Raw genomic sequence first — 20,811 nt, 5'->3', positions numbered from 1 at the left:
AATTTTACTTAGAAAATGCTATAAGCAGTAGGTGGACACACCTAGAAAGTCATGAATCTGTAAACATTTCTGGTCTCTATTGCAATGGAAATTGCAGTTTCCAATGGGTGAGCACAACTTGTCCCTGAATCTGAGTATTGCTCCAGTATGTTTCCGACTACTACTTTCTAAATTCAACATTTTTGTCTTTAAATTAATGTTAAATCAGGAACAGCTTGAACTAATCTTGTAATAATTTAAATTTAACAAGCTTCACATTTCACTTGAGTGTATTTGTCTCACAAATCCTGTTTTGAGCTTAGTTTATACCTTTATAAGTATATATTAAAAAAAATAAAAATCAAATAACCCAAACCCTTAGGCTTCCACTTCAGCACAGCAGGGGTCAGGCAGAAATTAAGATGATATCCAGACCCTCCCCCTGTTTCTCTCCCTTCTTTCTTCTGTCTCATGTGGTTTGTTTATCCAAGGAATTAGTTTCAAGGACCACCTCATTTACAGAAGTGCTGGTTATTGGAGGGTTGGGGGTATGAAGTAGAAATGCTGCCATTTTTATATAGTGTAGTTTTGTGGATGAGCACCTTTCTATATGATGCTGGCTGCAGTTTTATAGCCACTTAATTCCTCTGTGGTATATTGTTTAATTTTATAAAGCATGAACTAACAAACTTCATTAAAATAGTATTTCTTCTTTGTGTCTCTAGTAATGTATTAGAACAAGTAAACAATCCTAATCAGCATCATGGCAGTATGTTTCATCTTAAAAGTGCTCAGCAATGTTAATTAAATTACAATTTCAAATTAGATTCTGCACTTATTTATTCATTCCATGAATTCCTACCCTGGCACACTGGATTTCAGAGAAGGAATTCACTTAATATACTGAAAATCTGTAATAAGCTTTTAAGAAACGTTCTGGGCTGAGACTGAGGATCTGATGTGCTTTGCAGTGAGTTTCAGTTTTTCTGTCTTTACAAAAGCTTGTTTCTTTTCATAATATGCAGCTTCGTTGATAAATGTTGGATAGACTGTACAGTCCCCTTTATATGCAATTACTTCTCCATCAAGAGTCAAAAAGAGAGGATCACCATTGTTCAGTGGCTGCCAGTCTTGATCCTTAGAGAAAGAACAAAAATAGAATGTATTTACTTTCCAGGTTTTGTGTATTTCATGGGATTTCTGAGTTTCTGTTCAGCAATTCCATTCTCTCCAGTTACTGAAATATTGTATGACCTTGCTGACAGAACTTACTATAGGGAAGGTCTAAAGTATTCAATAAACCCATTGGCAACATTCTCATTCTAAATATTTCCTATTAAAATATACTACAATGTAGCAGAAACAACACAGAAACACTTCCAAAATGTCACCAATGGAAACTACTGTAGAATTTACCTGCAGTTTAGGGTGAATAATGGCAATAACTTCATCATCCTTATTCCTGGGATAATCTACTTTCTCCATGATTTTAAAAACCTCAATTGTACATGGTGGAAATTCTTTTCCTAGAAAGAATAATTGTAATTTCATGTCAGAATGAACATCTGCCTGTTAAATGGAACAATGTGTTATTTATTCTCTTTAGAATGGTTTAAATCATCAGGCTGTACTCGTTAAAGTTTACACACTAGTGATTAGCTCATGTGCCATAAAAATGTCTAGCTCCAGATTTGGTTTTGTCCCCTCAAAGCCAAGTTGCTGAAAGATTGTCCACTCAGATTCTGTAGTATCTTAAACCCTGATCTCAATTTGCTGCTGAAATGGGGCTGTTCACTGTATGCTTAAAAATACATGTTTTGTAGATGAAGAAATCAATTAAATACCTGTGTTCGATAGTGCTGCACAACACAGAAAGGGATCAGGGCTATTTCATCTCCACCATTCCAGCACAATCATGGAGACTTTGACACACACAACTATATTCTGTTCTCCTTTTGCTTCCAAAAAAGCCTTCTAAGAAAATGTACTCTAAAATAATTTTAAACATCTACTTTTGTCAGTCTGTATTTCAGACAGAACATAATAACAAAATCTTACATGATTTATTGACCTTTAACTTTAAATATTGAGGCATACAAGGCCTGTAAAAGAATCACTTCTTTCTCATCATTAATTAATGTGTGTTCTCCATGTAGAAACTGCTATACAGGTAGCTATTGTTTCAGATTCTGAAAGCAAATGAAAGATTAAAATCAACAAACTTAGAGCCTCCAGAAAGAGGCAAAAGCCTTAAAGCTACCCAAAGAGCTAACAGAAATTGTGATTGAGGCAACACTTGAGTGGTCTGAAGAACAATCCTCCCCCTCCCCTTTTACCTGTTTAATTATAAAATGTTGTAGCCATACCAACTTTTTTACAAAATGTTCTCCTGAAACAGTCCACTGACATGACCCAAGAGGCAACAGTCTGCCAGTACTTTACCTTCATTAAAAAGTTGCACAAAATTAAGGCCATGTTTGACAATCTTCCTCATTTTGTCCAAAATATCAGCTCTAAGAACACCCTGTGGCTGGGGACCCACCTCCACACCTGTGTGCAAATGAGAGGCATTATTAATAGAGCCATAATATATCACATGCTAAGATTACAGAGCAAAAATAGGTGTCTGGTTGGGTTTGTGCTTTATGTTTGAAAGGAAATGTAAAATAGAGTTATGTGATTTTCTAAGGCAAACAGAAAATTCAGCTCACAGTTGGGATCAGTTTAAAGAGCCACATGTACATTTCTGAGTGTGCTGCTAGGGTTAGAGAACGGGTCACTATGTATATTTCTTTCTCTTAAGTCTTTTCCTCATCCTGTCTTTCGACGCTCCAATTTAGAAAACTCATTGTTCAATATGAAAAGCAAACTAACCCTGTGGTTATGTCTTTGATTCCATAAATGAAAAAGTTAACCACCACTTCCATGCAGAACATCATTTCCCTCTTCCTTTATCACATACTCCCTTTTCCCCTTCTTGGCTAACAATCAAGGCTTATTTAGAAGACCTAAATATTTCTTTCTGAAGCTGTAACTTCTTCCTTATCCTTCATACATTATAAATATTTTCTGCAAACAGTGGGTTAACTGAGTTTAAGAATTTCCATCTGGCTTCTCTATCTTGTAAGTCAAGCATAAGTCAGAGCTCTTCAGAAGAAGAGATAATCATACACATTTGATTCAGTACATATATTGCCAAAAAAGAGCTACTGGTGATCACAGCCCTTTGTAAAATATCATGACATGAACAGACCTCTTTTAAAATATTTTTGGTGAGTAAGAATTGTCTTTAGCTTTCATATTTACCAACAGGATGTTTTGCTACGGATCGAGTTGTTGCATATTTCAAGCTGGGGTGCTCAATCAGCAGAACCGGGCAGTGTTCTGGAGCCAGGGCGTTCTGTGGAGATGGTTTAAACACAGCTTTGTTATGCAAATATTTTCAAATGTTGTGCCACAAAAGATTACTGATGCAGAAGCGATTTACACAATGTCTTCAATATGTTGCCTCTATTTCATGGCCCTCAAAGAAGTAGGACACCCTTAGAAAATAGACAAAGCTGCATTTGTTGGTCCCCTTTCCATTAACTCAGGCCAGGCATGCTCCGCTGCACTTTGCTGTCTCCTTGTATAACTGAACACAGCTCTGGACTTTAATTGCTAACAGGAAGAAAAATCTGCTCAGCAGTGTTCCAGAACTGAGAATCAAAATACTGAAAAGCAGATTTCCAGTATTTTTCTGTCAGACTTAGATTTTCTTGTGGGGGGGACAGATTGTGAATTAAGCCTTATTTTAAGCTTTTTTTTTTTTTGACAGATAAACCTATTTCAGGCCTCTTTCCTGATGGCTGCCTACTATTGCTCTTCACAGAATTTTAGTCAAGAGATTTCTGTATCTTTTTAGAAGCATTTAAATGGGATACATCTAATAAGAAAAAAAAAAAATGTTAAGATATATCTTGTTGCTAAGGGAAAAAAAAGCTAATTGCAATCCCATAGTGTTGGCCTAACCTCAATTCCATCAGTCACTGTCTAGGTCACTGGTACTTCAACCAGTTTCCACTTAAGCCAGCACTTCTGCAGCCCCCCCTCTCCCAGTGCTCATCAGCCCCAGGAACAGCAGAATCCAACAGCTTCTAAAGCCGTGTTGCTGTTCCTATAAATCCTGGCGAAGGGAACATTTGTCATTACCCTCTACCATTATTTTTTTACATGACTTTATTTCATAAAATTAATGTTTAACTATTTAGCATGTGTGACCCAAATTTATCCCATTTCCTGACAGATCAGTGTGAAGGCAGATTAGATTACATTCATTTTTATAGATGTTATTTAAGCATTCCTTTTTGCCCATCAGTCTTACTCACACCCATTTTAATACATCAAGATTATGATGAGTTTAGATCTGAATTACCTGATATTATAATCAAATTATTAATTATCTCTGATTAAAAACCCCATCCTATGAGTGATTAAATATTTTAAACAGTTTTGCAGAACAAAAATACTATATTTAAAGAAACTACAAAGTAATATATAGTAATACAACATTACAACTAATAATCTATTTTAATAGTTCATTTAAATTAGTTTTACCTTGATATAATGAAACATTTGAATTGTAAAGTCATCCCTGGAGCTTTCAAGAATAAGGGTACCACCCATGTTAGAAGTGGTGTTGTGAAGGTCAAAAATAAGGTCATACGCATCATCACTACCTTTGGGGCCAAATATATGATTGATTTCCTGAGCCCTTCTCACTTCATATGGAATATCTTCCACCACTGTCCTGCTGTTAATATCAGTACAAAGAAATTAGTGAGCTCATTCCATGGCTTTACAGTCAACAAAATATGTATACCCTTTTCTTTCTACTTGAATTCCAGAACTGATTGGAGTTGAGATCACCTATTTAATTACCAAACTGTTAAACCATAATCAGTCTGTGGTTGGAAAAACAAGTGTGATTGTTAAACTGGTCTTACACTTATGTATCTTGTGCAGAAGAGTGGAAAGAATTTATGTGATTTTAGATGAAAATTATTTACTTCTCTTTTATCTCTTTACATCTTCAAATTTCCCTCTATGCAGAAAACTCAATTTATCAACAGCTTAAGCCACTTCCAGGACTGGACCCACGACCTACTGAAGATGATATTCATGTATTGGTCCATGCCCTTTCCCACTCACAGTCTTTTGTAACTTGCTTTATTTCTTTTATGCTGATCAGTTTTGAGCCCTCCTGACCCTCAAAGCTCATACATTTTGCTACCTCAAATGTATTCCTCCCAAGGTTTAACACTGGTTATCCCAGGTGACTGTGACTCCACTTCTGAAAAACAGTTTTGGCCTAAGTACAAGTCTGTAATCTGCTTCCTGTCCATGTAAGGGCTCTGTTGGAAACTGATGTGAGAGACCAAGACATCTATGCTACACCTCAGCAGTGTACAAAGCCTCTGTAGGTTCAGACTTGTTCCACAGAAAGCAAGTCTGGGTTTGGTGACAGGCTTGGGACACTACTCAAGGCGAATGTCACATACCTAATGTTTTTTTGCACTAAACTCAGTTTTCTTTCTCAACACAGCTCAAGCTTTGCAATATTTTAATGTTATAATATTGGTATTAAGTTGCATAAAGAAAGTTTTGTAAAAACTAACAGGACACCTTACTAACCGCATGGCTATTTAAGCATCAGAAGAGGTAGCTGAGGAAAATGATGGAGTATTAGGAATGGCAAGACATCTATTAGGAACACAGAATGTCTGCTTGCAATTGATCTGCTGGTGGAAAGTGAGTGGATTAGAATTTTAACACGAGCCCCTCAAGCTCCTATTATGTTTCTGTACATCACATAATCTAGCTTCATATTCTTTAGTTGTCTTTGAAATGCAAGGTTTCTTTTAACATAAGACTGTTAAACTACTATTTCTTATCTAAGGTAATGGGACTGTATCAGTAGTATCAGGATTTCACTTTCCTTTGTCTTTTTCTCTAAAATAATTTGTAATCTTGAAAGGTCTGTGCTTAAAGGGAGAAGGTGAAGGTGTTCAGTCAGTAGTGTAGTTGTAGGGCTGGACAAGTTAACAAGGACAACCTGCAGGTGTCAATCTGTTAGTGTTTCAAGTGTTCTGCTTCTGTTACAGTGTTCAAAGCAGTTGAAAACAAACACAAACTTTTTTGTTTGGTTTTTTTTCCCTATGTTTGTCCTGAGTAAGCAACTAAAAGAATGGCCTCAACACTTCTGTGTTTAAAAGTCTGTTTATCTTACATAGAATAACAACAAAATTGTAAGATGAAAAGCAATATGAAAAGATATGCAGGGTAAGAATAAGCATGCTTAGAAAACAGATGTGACAGAGACTTCTTTCAGTGATATTCACCATTAAGCCCTTTCTGAATCCTAATTACCTGGTTAACATGCAACTGTACCAAGTGTAAGAATGTCTGTACAGGAGAGGACACTTCTGGAATCAGTGTCTCAAAGACAAAGAGACATCAAATCTCATTAGAAATCTAAATCCAATTAATATTTTACAGTAATTATACATTGCATTTCTTCTAAAATAATGAGTTAAACTCTTGAAACTTTTTTGGCTATCACTTTGCCATAGAATATATTATTTCTAATTTAGCTAATTTCAAATTTTCATCTTTTACTGTGTATAACTAGAATTAAATACCCTTCCCTGGTCTGTGTACTGCTCTTTCAGATATTCAGATGTCTGCTTTTAAATTGCTTCTATCTGCTGTCTTCCTGCAGTTGTAATCAGAAGAGTTCCCAAACTGAATTGCAGAAGAAAATGTAAGAAATAATGATTTTGCAGCTCAGAACAGCAATACTTAAGTTTATACAAATACAGCTACTCTAATTTAAAATGCAGTGTTTAAGTTTGTGTTGTTTGAGACTCACACTACTAGCAATAGTGTAAAAGTCAATCTGTTAAAATTCATGCAATTTGCTCTTTTTGGGTTAAAGGTCAGTCATTCCAGTTATGTGACTGCACAGTTTAAATAGTAGTGGAACTTGTGGTAACATTTTAATCTGGAAAGAAAGCTCCTTTCCGTTTTAAAACCCAGAAAAGTAAAACAACAGAAAGTGCAACTCTTCTTACCCAAGATTATCAGGGTCAAAAACACGGTTCAGATCACAGTCAATGTATCTAGTGCACTTCTTCACAGCTCTTGGGTTGGTAAGAAATGGTTTCACTTCCACTCCTGTCCTTTGAATCTCAGCTCCATTCTCTTGCCAGTGCTTGACCAAAAATACCCCCGATAACTCATTGCCATGAGTTCCTCCGAAGATAGCAACCCGTCTTACCGGAGGTTTATCAACGACAGAGGAGGAAGTCATGCTTTGCCAGCAGCTCTAAGAATTGCTGAAAGCAGAAGAGAAAACAATAAAGTAAAACTTTTGTCTCCAACCAAAATAAAAAATTCTTCTTATTCTTTTTAATAGGAAATTCTTCAAGGCTGCTTAGGTCAGATGTGAATGAAAGTGAATTAACATTTCTCTAACAGTTTTCAAGTGCCGTCACAAGGCAGGGAGTTGCTAACCTGACACTCCTCCTTCTCAAGGAGCCCTCCCCTTCATTTGCCATATTTAGTAATATCTCCAAGTCTGTTAATGGTACTGTTACACAGTTCAAAAGTTAACTTCTCCAGGCAATCCCTAGTCATATACGATACATAGGTAAGTCTGGTACTAATGACAGTATGAAAAGGCTTTTTAAATATAATCTTTAATCATGCACTCAATACCTCTGACAATTTTGCCTTGCAAACTGGGTGTAACAAGTATACTCATGTATGTTCTATGTTACACAGATATTACAGTATACAAAAGCAGAATGATTTAAAGTGAGCAAAACCAGTAAAATATGAATCATATATTGGCTCTAGATCAACACATAATGCTGAAACATCAAGTACTTTCATCTAAAACCAAGAAGAGCTGAGTTCCTCAAAGTTTGCTGTTGCTTGTATGACCTTTTTTGTTTTAGATTATCTGAAGAACAGTGATTAGAGAGAACACTAGCTGAAATTAAAGTGCAATTTATCCACAACTGACTCACCCAGTATTCCTGGCTCTAGTTCTAGTGCAGGATCTGCTAACACAGATGTTTCTAACATATAGAATAATGTGGCAGTGACAACTCTTCTAATTTCTGCAGTCTCTTATTAAGAAGCAAACAGATCTAGACCACCAAAAGCAGATCTCATCCAAAAAAAACCCTTAGTCAACAACTTGACTTCCTCCACTTCCAAAAGCATTCATGTGACTAAAGCCAAGGAGCAGCCATAACTTCCATCAGGAGGATCAAAACATTTAGAATAAAAAGTCTTAATAACAGAAAATAAGTATTACTGCTGCAATCAACAGAGTATTTGCAATTTGCTATCTGACACGATATAAATATAATAAATGTTACATTGCAAGGGAATAAAGAACATTTACTAATCAACTCCTTTTTATTAAGATTATATTCCAGTGACTGAGAAAGTATTTGGCTAGTGCCTGGGAGAGGCTTTATAACCCAGGCTGATAGACTATAGATCTACAAAAGAAACCTAAACATAGAATTTATCTGGGTAAGTTCAGCCAGGAATATATTTCCTACAAAAGTGGCTCTCTCTGTTTCAGCTTATGTATACAGGCTTGCTGAACCTTATGGCAAAGTTAATAGAGAGACTGTTTACTTAAACACTCAACTGTATTACTGCTGTGCTTCGAAGCTGACGGATATTTAATCATACTAATTTATTAAACAAAGCAGTAAAGTTGTATTTTACAGTACTGGCCAGTCTGTACTGTCCTTTGACCCCAGCCTCTTTAGCAGTGGTGCCAAAACAGCTATTTACACACTGCCTGAAAAAAAAAAAATGACTCATGCTCTGAATCTTGGTTTGCAGAATTTAACCACCACAGCAGCTGGAAGAGTGAAAGGCAAAACGCAGACATGCACTGCTAGTATGTATAGTTTATATTTTGTTGCTGGTGGTGCTGTAAGGGTTGAAATTCCTTGCAAAGCGCTGAATGAAATACACAGAAATTGCCTGTGCACTTACCTCATTTCACATGCAGGAAGTTTGTCTCCTCAGAAAAGCTTTCTTAGGACAGATACAGTGCATTTCCAAACATGAGTTTAAGAACTAAAGCCATGGAGGCTTCTTTTATATCCTTAGAGCAGTTAACTTCCAAACAGCTTTTAACTCCTGCTCTCCCAGGACATTACAGGCACCTGCAAATTTGCCACATAAATGCAAACACTTTGAAGGATTTCACTCTTCTGAATTAATCCAATCCCTTATTCCTGTGCTTTGCAAATACTTACTTTGAAAAGTTACATAGGATCATATTTAGTTTAAGAATTCAGATTGGCTTTACGTACTATATATAACTATCTGGTAGTGGATCTGAAAGCTTAGAACACATGCCATGAGCTGAAAAACATATGTAGTAATAAAATATAAATTAAATGAAGTCTAGCTATCAAAGCCACAAGGGGTTATGTATATATAAGTGTAACGTGGCTCACCAAAGCCTTCAAAGGCTGGAGAAAAAAGGATTACAAAACCAGGACAGGCTAGAGTCAGCTGAGCACTAAGATTTTTACACAAAACCCAGTCAGAAGGTAACACGGTTGAAGTGTGAAACCCAGAACAGTGCTTGGAGAGGAAAATCAGTGTGAAGAATGCAGACAGTTGTATTTGTCTCTATGTTTGTGTTCAAGCATTTATGCAAAACCCAGAACAGTGGTTGAAGAGGAAAACCAGCATGACGAATGCAGACTGCTTTATTCGTATCTATGTTTGTGTTCATACATCAGCTTCTGCTCCGGCTTCTCCAAGTGCTGACCATGACTCTACATGTGCTAGTTCCACGGGTAAGAAGGTAATTATTTAATTAACTCCCACCGAGGGCTGATTTAACAGCTCCTGCCGGCCCTGCTGCATTCTCCCCAGTGTGGGACCGGCCGGGGCCGGCGCCTGCAGCGGCTCCTTCCCCGAGCGCCTCCCGCGGGCGGCTGCGGAGTGAGCGCGGGCAGCAGCTTCCCGCCTTTTGCTCCCGTACTCGGGCGCGAGGCTGCTTGGGCCGTTATTTTTGGCGGGCTCCAGCTCAGCCCTGTCCTTCAGACACCAGAGGGGACTTCAGGCAGCTTTAGCCTATGCCTGGTGCTGCTGACGTGTGAAGCACTGCGAAAGCTGGTCTGATATCACCTCCCTTCTTAGCTTACTTTTTAGCTACAGCTTTCACATAGACTCACAGAACATTAGGGGTTGGAAGGGACCTTGAAAGATCATTCAGTCCAAAGCCCTGCCAGAGCAGGAGTAGGCAATACAGGAATGCATCCAGATGGGTTTTGAACATCTCCAGGGAAGGAGATTCCACAACCTTGCTTGGCAGCCTGTTTCAGGGCTCTATCACCCTCACAGTGAAAAAGGTTTTCCTTATGTTCACATAAACCTCCTCTGCTCCAGCTTGCACCTGTTGCCTCCTGTCCTATCATTGGACATCACTGAGCAGAGCCTGGCTCCATCCTCCTGCCACTCGCCTTTCACATCTTTATAAACACAAATAAGGTCACCCCTCAGTCTCCTGCAAGCTAAAGAGACCCAGCTCCCTCAGCCTTTCTTTGGCAGGGAGGTGTTCCACCGCCTTCAGCATCTTTGTGTCCCTGCACTGGACTCTTTCAAGTAGTTCCCTGATGTCTTTCTTGAACTGAGGGGTCCAGAACTGGACACAATATTCCAGATGTGGCCTCACCAGGGCTGAGTAGAGGGGGAGGAGAACTTCTCTTGACCTACTAACTACACCCCTTCTAATACACCCCAGGGTGCCATTTGCCTCAGCCATAAGGCACATTGCTGGCTCATGGTTATCCTTCTGTCCACCAGGACCTTCAGGTCCCTTTCTGTCATGCTGCTCTCCAACAGGTCAGCCCCCAAGCTATACTGGTCCATGGAGTTGTTCTTTCCCAGATGCAAGACTCTACCCTTGCCCTTGTCTATTTCATTCAATTTCTTCCTGCCCACCTCCCCAGCCTGTCCAGGTTTGTCTGAATGGCAGCACAGCCTTCCAGTGTGTCACTCTTCCCAGTTTGGTGTCATCAGCAAACTTGCCGACAGTGCCCTCTGTTCCCTCATCCAGGTCACTAATGAATATATTGAATAGTACTGGTCCCAGTACCGACCCCTCAGGAACTCCACTAGACTATTGCTTGGTGTATTTTAATGCATATGTACTTTTAAATTCAGAAATGAACTCAGCATTTTTACAGCACTAAAAAAAGGTAGAGAACACAACTTTGACTTAAAAAATGTAGAGAATACAACTTTGACTTCAAAAATGTAAACATTTGTGGACTTAATCTGCAAAGAGCAATTGCATGTTACTTATGTACCCATGGATCTTCTACATTCAGTACCACTGCTCACATATTTTAGGCTTGTGTCTGAAGTGATGCATGTAACTGAGTATACAGTGTTGAGAGAAACTTTCGTAAAACTGTATCAAATTTCAGTGTGTTTACAACATGAATTACTTTACTTTGCTTTTTCTAATTCCCACACAGCGTATCTGGAGTATCAATACATTGTTGCCTATTAAGATTCAGCAAAGAAATGAAAAGGGGTCTAGCTGACACCTCAGCTCGCAGCACAGCAGGTACCATCCATTTGTGCTTTAATATTCATACCTCGTTATGCTTATATATACACACAGATGAACTATTCCTACAGGATATACAGTGCTCAGTCCTAGACTCACATTTCCTAAATGGACCTGTATGAGTTATCTGTTTTATTGCAGCATAGGGCAAGATTTTGAATGGAGTCAGGGGATTGGTCTCTAAGGGAAAGGTTTCATTTATGGGATTATGTGCAGGATGGAAGGCTGAGAATAGAAATTGTGTGAGGCAATGCCTGATCTGTTATGACTTTATGGAATGTCATTCCTATGGGTGCTGTAAAATAATTGTTAAGTAATTTTATGTACATATTTTAAGTGTAGGTTGTGTATCCTTTTGTTATTGATATTGTATTATTGAAATTTAAATTTAAAATTTAGGTTGTCTGCCTGTGCCTCTATTCAATCAGAAAAAAAGAAATAGACAGCCCCTTACTTCAAATCCACTTGAAAATGAGCCAGGTTCCGGTTCTGGGACTCGTACTTATGACTTTTCTCCCACATCATTTGGTAAATAAGAGATTCTTTTCTTTTTTTTTTTTAAATGGCTCTAAATCCAAATAAACCTTAACTTTATGACTGTGCTTCATTAAATTAGCCATTGTCTTTCTCAAGAAGTCTTTGCAACCTTTATGCTTATTTCTGAGAAGTTCATTATGTACAAAATGTCCTCCAGGAAATTTCTTTCTCCTCTATACAATTGAGCTTTTTATACTTCGTGCCTAGAGGGAGTTTGACTCTTTGTGTGTGAGAGAATGAAGTAGCACCAGCATTTAAATAGAGGCTCTTGAAACTCTGACCTTTTGTTTTCACTTGATTTCAATCAACATTCAAGTCCTGTGTAACAAGAAGAAAGGTTTGTAAGATGCCTTTCTTGCAATTCAGAAGAGAGTGTCTGTTGTTCAAATTCTGCTTGGGAAGAATGATGCAGAAATCTGCTTTTAGTACTTCCTTTGTTTTACTTACAGTAAAATGAAAAAGTTTATAATAAAGTAAAAGTCTCTGTGCTGGTAAGTCTAATGTATGCAACTTCACCATTATCTAAAGCAGCAACCTACTGGTTAGAGGCTGCCTTATAATTACAGATATTAATGAATCATTCCCTTTTTTTTTTTTTGTCCTTCCTGTGTGAGCCTGTTTGTGGATTGTTAAGCAGATAAAGATTAGGAGCCCTAAGCAGACCTACCACCTTTCAACCTTTCCGGTTTGTATCTATATTCAATCCTTTGTCTTTTGAGATTCAGACTGGGGAGCTGCAAACCCAGAAGTAGCTGAACTACCGAAAGCAGCAAACAATGGGTATGTAAAAACAGATTATTTGTTGCTTTTTGGTATTTATTTGGGTATTAATTGTTTCACAAACTCTCATGCCTGTGCACCTCCTACAATAAAGCTGCTATGTTGCTGATACTTTAAACTTCTCTTTGAAAGCCAAACAGAACATCAGATGGCTCCTTCCCCCATGAAACCACCAAATGCATCAAAGCCTAATCTAGCAAGTTCTGGAAAAAACATGTATGCCTGCAGGTTGGTTAAGTCTTTAATCTTTGTTACACTTCCTTAACTGAAATTATTCTCATATGAAAATATATCTGACATTATTCTGTATTCTTATAGCTTTCTGAAAGACCCTTTTATTCTCAGATGATCACTGTGGTCCTCAATAATTCCATTGTGCTTATGAGCCAAAACCCAATGAAATGAAGTATTTTTCTTGTGTATCTAATGAGGCCCATTAATTAGACCCAGAATCAATCTTATTATCAGGCCAAAATTCAGTTCTAACCATAAAAATATTGACTGCATTTTGCTGTTCTCATGTGAGATTTTTTTTGAGATTCCCCTTGCAGCTTTGCCCACTTTCAACCCAAATTTACCAACAGATTCAAATAAGCTTCAATAAGTGCACATTAGGGTGAGTGTAGATCAAAACATTTAATCAAAACTAAAGATAATTAGGAACTCTGTGTTTTTTTTAAACCGAAGAAAACCTTACAGATTCAGATGCCTAGAGCTGGCAGGAAAACTTTCAGCAAAAATTATAATTGTACTTTTATCTCTTCCCTTCCTCCTGTTCCTTTCCAATGGCAAAGACAGTCAATATTTCAAACAAGTGCCTTCAAAGGCAAAGTGGAAGAGAGTTGGAAGGAATTGCTGAACTGCTCTTATAAAGGCGTGTGTTGGAAATAGTAATGTCAGTAATGACAGTGGTAGGAGAATTTTGGAATAGCACTCTGGGAAGAAACTTTGCTTACTTTATTTCAGAGTTACGGAAAAAATGTGAATCCCCTGTCCAGAAAGATCCCTTTTTACAGGGAAGGACAATAATTGAGCAAGCTTTTAAGGTCTGCTGAATTCAGCTGGATTTAAGGACAGGTGTGGTCACTGCCCTATGTATGGATGCATTTAAGTGTACACTCAAGTGCTTTGTGTCTGAATATTTAACAGATGTTTTTAAAGCTATGCCAACAACACATAGATTGCTTTTATATTCAGAATAGATATCATGATACTGAACTCTGTCTAACATTGTACCACAGGGCAGGAGAGAAGGCTCCCAGTACTAAGGTTTGGAACAGAAACAAGTACACTCCATTAACAAACACAACAGATTCAAGATCTGACAGTGGGACTGCTCGGAAGTTTGAAAACCTTTCCAATAGTCTGAAAAATGCTCAGCAGCAAAACCCCTCTGATAACCGTAATTCATCTCAGCACATCAAAACAACCAGTCAAACATCTACATCTCAAGGATGGTGGCCAGTGAAACCTAACACTGCTTCAGGAAGTCTGCAGAATCCTAGTCTGGCATATAAATTTAACAATATTCAGCAAAATAAAATTAATGAAAACAAATTTGATTGTGTTCCAGAAGACAAAAGTCAGGTAAACTTATAATAGGAAGGAAAACAGTAAGGACACCCAAAATTGCGGCAAGATGAGGCTTTCATCAGTCCAAGATGCCTTAGTAAACCCTTCAGTTCTGAAAATTTAGATTGAGATTTTCCTATAAGAATAACCTACAGTCCTTTGCATGAGTGTATGAATTGGCAGGCATGTATTGTTTGTACAGTCTGAACAAATACTCTAATTCTAATGTACACATTGGATACTTAACATATAAATGTATGTGTGCCTTGTACAATCGTGTGTGTATCTCTCACTTGAGTTTTCCTCTTCCTCTGAAAGGAATTTGCAACATCTCAATTAAAATTTAAAGAAAAAAAGAACTCTTTGCGGATCATATCTGCAGTCATTGCAAGTATGAGGCACTGGAGTCAGTATACTTACAAAACTGCATTGCTGTTTGAAGTTTTAGGTAAGCATGCTAGATTGTGCTGGAACTGATAACAATGGGAAGACAAAGCCAAGAGAAAATGTTATTAACTGTAGGTGCAATAGTTGAAAAATTTAAATCCAGAAAATGCTGGCATGGGTACTGTCTGATTTTCTTTCTGGGAGATCCATTCAGCTACCAAAAGTGACTAAAATAGGTATAACATTAATAATACATCCTTCTCCAATGTTTAAGCTCTTTCTGTCCTGTTTCTTTTCTTTCCTTGTTTTTTGAACGTGTTCCAATACATTTTCCTCTTTAATAGGAACCTTCTGTAGAGAGGTTTGGTTTTACAATAATTTTTAACACAGTCTGGGAATAAATTGAAGTAGTTCTAAACAGAGGTGACTTGTAGTGAGCTTCACCTTGCTTTTTAATTAATGTTATCTGAGAAATGAACCTGACAATAGACTGAAATGACTAAATATTAAATCAAGGTTAATAAAACTTCAAGAGAATCGTGTTGTGTTCTGCTGCACAAGTGAATAACCTGTTTATGGTGAGATTCTAAAAACCACATTTGGTCACTCAGTTTAGAGACATCATGCACAATCATACTGTTCAAGGACTATGTAAAGTCCATAATTTGTTGGAACTTCCAATGCTGTCAGCACAAGATCACACAGAAAGCTGATGTTGAGTTGATCTATCTCAGTGTTTTTGTGTAGTGAATGTTGTCCTGGTATCTTTGTATGTCACACTTGGTAGTACCCTGACCTTGACTTCATGGTTTATTTCTGCCAAATGGTACAGGCATGCTTGATTCTGCAGTCACACCTGGAGCATACGGGGCGAAGAACTTTCTTTTGAGAGATGGGAAGGAGAGTCTGCCTTGTGTCTTTTATGAAATTGTAGGTATTCTGTGTCCATGCATAACACAGACACCACTGGTGATGATCCCTTTTGTGAAGCTAATACTATGTTCTGATAAAACAGAAAATCATAGCATCATCGTAGAATCACAGAATGGTTTGGGTTGGAAAGGACCTTAAAGATCATCTAGTTCCAATCCACTGCCATGGTCAGGGACACCTCCTGCTAGGCCAGGTTGCTCAAGGTCCCATGCAACCTGGCTTTGAACATTTCCAGGTCTGGAGCCTCCACAACAAGGCCAACACCCTTCCAGTCCCTCACCACCCTCATAGTGAGGAATTTCTTCCTAATGTCTAATTCAAACCAAGCTTCTTCCATTTTTGAAGCCATTACCCTTTTTCCTGTCAATCCATGCCTTTGTAAATAGTCCCTCTCCAACTATTCTGGTAGTCCCCTTGAAATACTGGAAGGTTGTTTAAAATCTCTGTGTAAAATGAAGGCTGGATATTTATTGTTCTCAAACAATCCAGTCACTCCTTGGGTATCATCAGGCTTCTCTTTTAGCAGAAAAAAGGTGGAACTTCCAGTTCAGCTTCTGAGTAGTTGATATTAGCAAAAAGCTGATGTGAATTCCTCCTTTGTTTGATGTAGTCTTCAGAAATCCATGAGCATTTAACAACTGAGTGTTCTGAAAGCTTTTATGTTAGAAAGGTGATAATTCTTTTGTTTGTTTGTTGTGCTTTTGATAAAGGACCGGGAGCTTCCAAGGCTAATTAGAGGTCGAGTACACAGGTGCATGGGAAACTATGATGCAAAAAGGAACATTTTCAAGTGCGTCTCTGTAAGACCAGCAACTATTCAAGAGCAAAACACTTTCCAAGACTTTGTTAAAATTGCAGATGTGGAGATGACAGCATATGTCAAAACACTGAATGAAATGTAAGTCAGAATGGTTGCCCCAAACTGATTTTCACTCCTTGTTAGCCATAGAGGCTGCACAGCCTAAAGAGCTTGCCAAAACTAATACTGAAAATCTGATTAAATAATTGACAATATCACTCTGCTGTGTTCTCCCATAAATGGTAGTGCCAGTGTTTAGTTTCCATTATTACTTTTCATAGCTTGTCTTTCCTAGTTACTTATGTGATAACACGGGTTTGTTACATTAGATTTTACTGGAGAAATTCTGAATTAAAATGTTGGTGTTTTGCTGTTAGAGCAAGTATCTTAAGAAAAGATCATCAGTATCATCCTTCAGTATCTATTTCAAAATGTTGACTGTATTCTTTTTTTTTGAGGAGATTTTGGTCAAAGTTTAATAGTGAGCAAATCTTAACAAAACCTTCTTTGGCTCTGCATATCTTATTAAAACTGCTCTTTAGTGGCAAGTAAAAAGATAGTCTTTGTTCCCCTTCAGTTCCAACTAACAAGTTCCCTTTCCTTTGTGGGTTGCAAGAACAGCTGTAAAATCTTTGCTAGAAATGAACGTGATCAATACCACAGAAAGATTTCACAGGATGCAGCTGTATCTATTAGGTATTCATTTGGTTCCTGTTGATATATTGTCTTTTCCACGGGTTTTTAAAACATAAATAAGCAGTATAACACCTGTACAAAACAGCAACAACCCTGCAGTTGTAGGGAGATTGCTCAAGGACAGTGAGGAACTTAGGGAGAAACATTTATTTGAACACAGAACTTCCTTGCCCTGGCCACAGAAGCACCTTTTATGATAGATAGACCATGTGGATGTTTATGTATCTTTGCCTTCTAACTAACTTTCATGGGTTATTCCTGCTGTTTCTATTTCCTTTTTCCCTTAGCTACTTCCTCTGCTTCAAAAGCTTTGTACCAGGTCTGTTGGGAATTGTAAAACAAAAGAGTTGTCAAGAAAAAAGTGAGCAGTATCCATTTTGGGTTTGGGTTTTTTTGTTTGTTTAAATTTTATTATACAGTGTTGGCAATTGGAAATTTCACATTTAAAATAATTGAAATATTGTATCCAACAAGTCCAATACAGAAAACAGGTAATATTCTAAAAAGGAGCCAGCTAGTCAACGCAGAAACACATTAATGGAAAATACAGCTTTTAGTTACACTTAAAAAATTATATATTTAGAATAAAACTTGAACCTGGTCCAGTAAATTGTTTGACTCGTAACAGGAAAACGCTTTTACACAGTTCAACGCGCAGACAGTCTTTGTTTGGAAAAGTGATCTGTCAGTGTTAGCACATGTATTGGCAACAACACCCCTTCCTGTGCCAGCTGGGCAGCTAGAGCAGACGAGGTATATGCTTTACTAACTGGTGTACAAACTCCTTGCACTGTCAACTCTGCCTCCTGTGCTAGGCTGGCTCTCAGCATAGATGTTTCAAGGAGAATTTAATCTGTCCAGTTGTAAAGACCATATACCTATATTTGATTCTCTTTATATATTGCAAAACATTAAAGAAAGTTCCAAATGGGAGCATTAGCTTTAGCTCATAAAAGGTGCAGAATATTACAGGACTTAGAGCTTGACAACGCTCATAACAGAAGGAATTGGGGTGTAAGAAGTAAAGGATTTGGTGTTGTAAATGGTAAGTCTCCTCTGTAACAGTAAGTTAAAACTACAGAGAAAGGTTGAACAGTGGGACAAGACCTGGCAGCATCTGTGTGTGTAATCAGCATCACGGCAATGTTGTAATCCATTTGAGTGATTGATGGTTCCAATTCTGCACAGGTGTGAGTTATGTTAATAAGGAACAACAGGAACAGGTCGTTTGTGTCTACTAGGAATGTTATGGCTGTTAATAAAGATCTAAAATAATTGTACTTTCAGTAAGTGTTTAGATCTTTGCAAAAGAGCTTTCTACTTGACACTAACAAATCACTTTTTCTAGTGAAACATTAAGTGAACAGTCGTAAACATTACACAAAACAGAAACCCTACGTAATACAGTTTATACACACCACTCAACATTTTCCAGTTGTTGCTTTCTTTGTTTTTCATTTTTTGTTTTGTTTTTAACCATATTGATCCTGTCTTGTATAATGGTTCTAGTGTAAAGGCACAGGTTGGTTAGGAAAGAAAAGCCTGCATCTCTGTCTTTCTACTTCGTGGTGATGATTTTCTTTTTACATGTTGTTTGTTATTCCTCACTTTTCTGACTCTTATATGAAACTTATCCATTTCAGCCATTCATTACAAAAAGGGTAAGACGTTACTGAAAAGTACATTACTACACAAAAGTGACTGAAATTTATTCTTCTCACTTTAGAGGCATTCCTTCAACCTATTTCATTAAATATTTGGAAGATTTAACTCCTTTTTCACTGTGAGCTAAAACACACAGCACATGGTGTCTCTTGCTCAGGGAGCTTAATTCTAGACTGAAATCTGTATGTTCAAAGGTCAGTAATGGAACTTGCTATGTTGATGTGCAGGATTTGCTTTTAGAGTGGGTGAAAATCTAACACCAGATACTTCTTTTTGAAAACAATGCAAGATTCCATTGATGTTTAGAAGGGTGAGGAATGTAAACAAGACTGCAGAAGTCTCTGACATTTGTTAAAACAACACAGTGATTGTTCTGTTTGCAATTCTTACACATCCTCAACATGGCTCTGTCTGTCCCTTCATGTACACTTCCCTTTAGAAGAGAAAAAAAAATTAAAAATTCAGGAATCAGTTGGACTCAGCTAAGTGAAGAATAATAAATTTGATCACTTGGTTTGTGCCAAAATACAAAACTAAGAAGTACGGCTCTGAATTAAATATAATCTCTGTGATTATTTATTTTAAAATAAATAATAGAAAATAAAAAATGAGAGTAGAATTAGAATTCGATTTTTAGTTTAAATGAAAAACATAATGGTGGGGTGAGATGAGAACCCAATGTTTCTTTTGCTTAAGGCAATCAAGTGCACTTATTTCAGTGCTTGATAGTAATGAATTCAGTGCTGCTGTGGAAATCAGACTTCACAAATTTCACATACAAACCCATGAAATATGGCCATTGGCTACTTCTGACAGGGCATATTACCTGTGTTCAGTAGCACTTCACCTTTTTTTGACAATAATGGCCTCTTAACAGTAATGGAAATATTAGAATCTAGTTTATTCTGGCTTCTGTTATCACTACATACAGGGCCATTGGGCACATACATTTTGTAAACAGAGATTTTTCTTTTCAGCTTTAAAAAAACAACCAAACAATCCCAAAAGCTGCAATTAAAATGTTCAAATAATTATGTAAAAATCCACCTAAGCTTAAAATCTATGAAACGTCAAAAGAAACATCTTAACAATTTTTATCCTGTGTTAAAGTATTTAATCATCATGAAGCCTTTGAAAAGAGTTAGATCTCTCTCTCTGAAAACCAGTAATCTAAATTCCATGCAAGTCTTCATGAAGATGACTCTCAGTCTTGAAGATTAGATCACTGTTAAAACGTGTGCCAAAGCTTACAGTATGCAGGTACAGCTGATACATATAGATCAAAATGAAATCTTTTTTTCTTGTCTACAGTTTGTTTTAGCTCTCAAGCTTAATTTCAGGCTGTGGCTACTAGTAGGTGCTTTTTCACTAATCAAAATAATTGTAACAAAATATCATTACTGATTTTTAAATTATTGGGTTCGTAAAAAGATTGACATCTAATAATATACAAAAAGTGAATTGAAGCTTCTAAAAGACTTAGAATTTTGAGACACAAAAGAAACTGGGAGGTAGACAGATGTTTTGAGGATAAACAGAATGTTTTTGTCTAAGGCATTATGCCACTATATGTTTCGAGCAGTGTAAAGGCTGCTGATTGATCTTATTTCAATTCCAGAGTGCTCGCTGCTCATACTCACGGAAGACTATCAATGCACTTTTGGTCTTTGTGAATCTGACCTTCTCTTCCCCATCTCCTTTTTGCTTCTTTAGCAATACAGCTAAATGGAAGTGCTATAATTTCTGCCCATTGCCTGTAGACAGGAATGTTCTCTTCTTAAACAGTAATAAAATA

At 37.3% G+C, this 20,811-nt stretch overlaps 2 protein-coding genes across 2 annotated transcripts; one reads left to right on the top strand and one right to left on the bottom strand.

The window, feature by feature from the left end:
- Window positions 1-903: 903 nt before the first annotated feature.
- On the bottom strand, window positions 904-9,108 carry ASPA (aspartoacylase). Its single transcript, XM_054394312.1, has 7 exons — window positions 9,046-9,108; window positions 7,092-7,355; window positions 4,576-4,771; window positions 3,286-3,379; window positions 2,422-2,529; window positions 1,396-1,505; window positions 904-1,116 (listed from the first exon to the last, which is right to left on the bottom strand). The coding sequence occupies exons 2-7, from the start codon at window positions 7,328-7,330 to the stop codon at window positions 904-906; spliced, it is 960 nt and encodes a 319-aa protein (XP_054250287.1). The 5' UTR covers window positions 7,331-7,355; window positions 9,046-9,108.
- A 2,493-nt stretch (window positions 9,109-11,601) lies between these two features.
- On the top strand, window positions 11,602-16,758 carry SPATA22 (spermatogenesis associated 22). Its single transcript, XM_054394439.1, has 8 exons — window positions 11,602-11,644; window positions 12,047-12,175; window positions 12,910-12,964; window positions 13,097-13,192; window positions 14,206-14,551; window positions 14,855-14,984; window positions 15,756-15,853; window positions 16,567-16,758. The coding sequence occupies exons 1-8, from the start codon at window positions 11,602-11,604 to the stop codon at window positions 16,756-16,758; spliced, it is 1,089 nt and encodes a 362-aa protein (XP_054250414.1).
- Window positions 16,759-20,811: the final 4,053 nt, after the last annotated feature.

The sequence above is a fragment of the Indicator indicator genome, chromosome 30 (genome assembly GCF_027791375.1).
Source record: "Indicator indicator isolate 239-I01 chromosome 30, UM_Iind_1.1, whole genome shotgun sequence".
Lineage (NCBI taxonomy): Eukaryota > Metazoa > Chordata > Aves > Piciformes > Indicatoridae > Indicator > Indicator indicator.
This window is presented reverse-complemented; position numbering and strand designations above follow the sequence as displayed.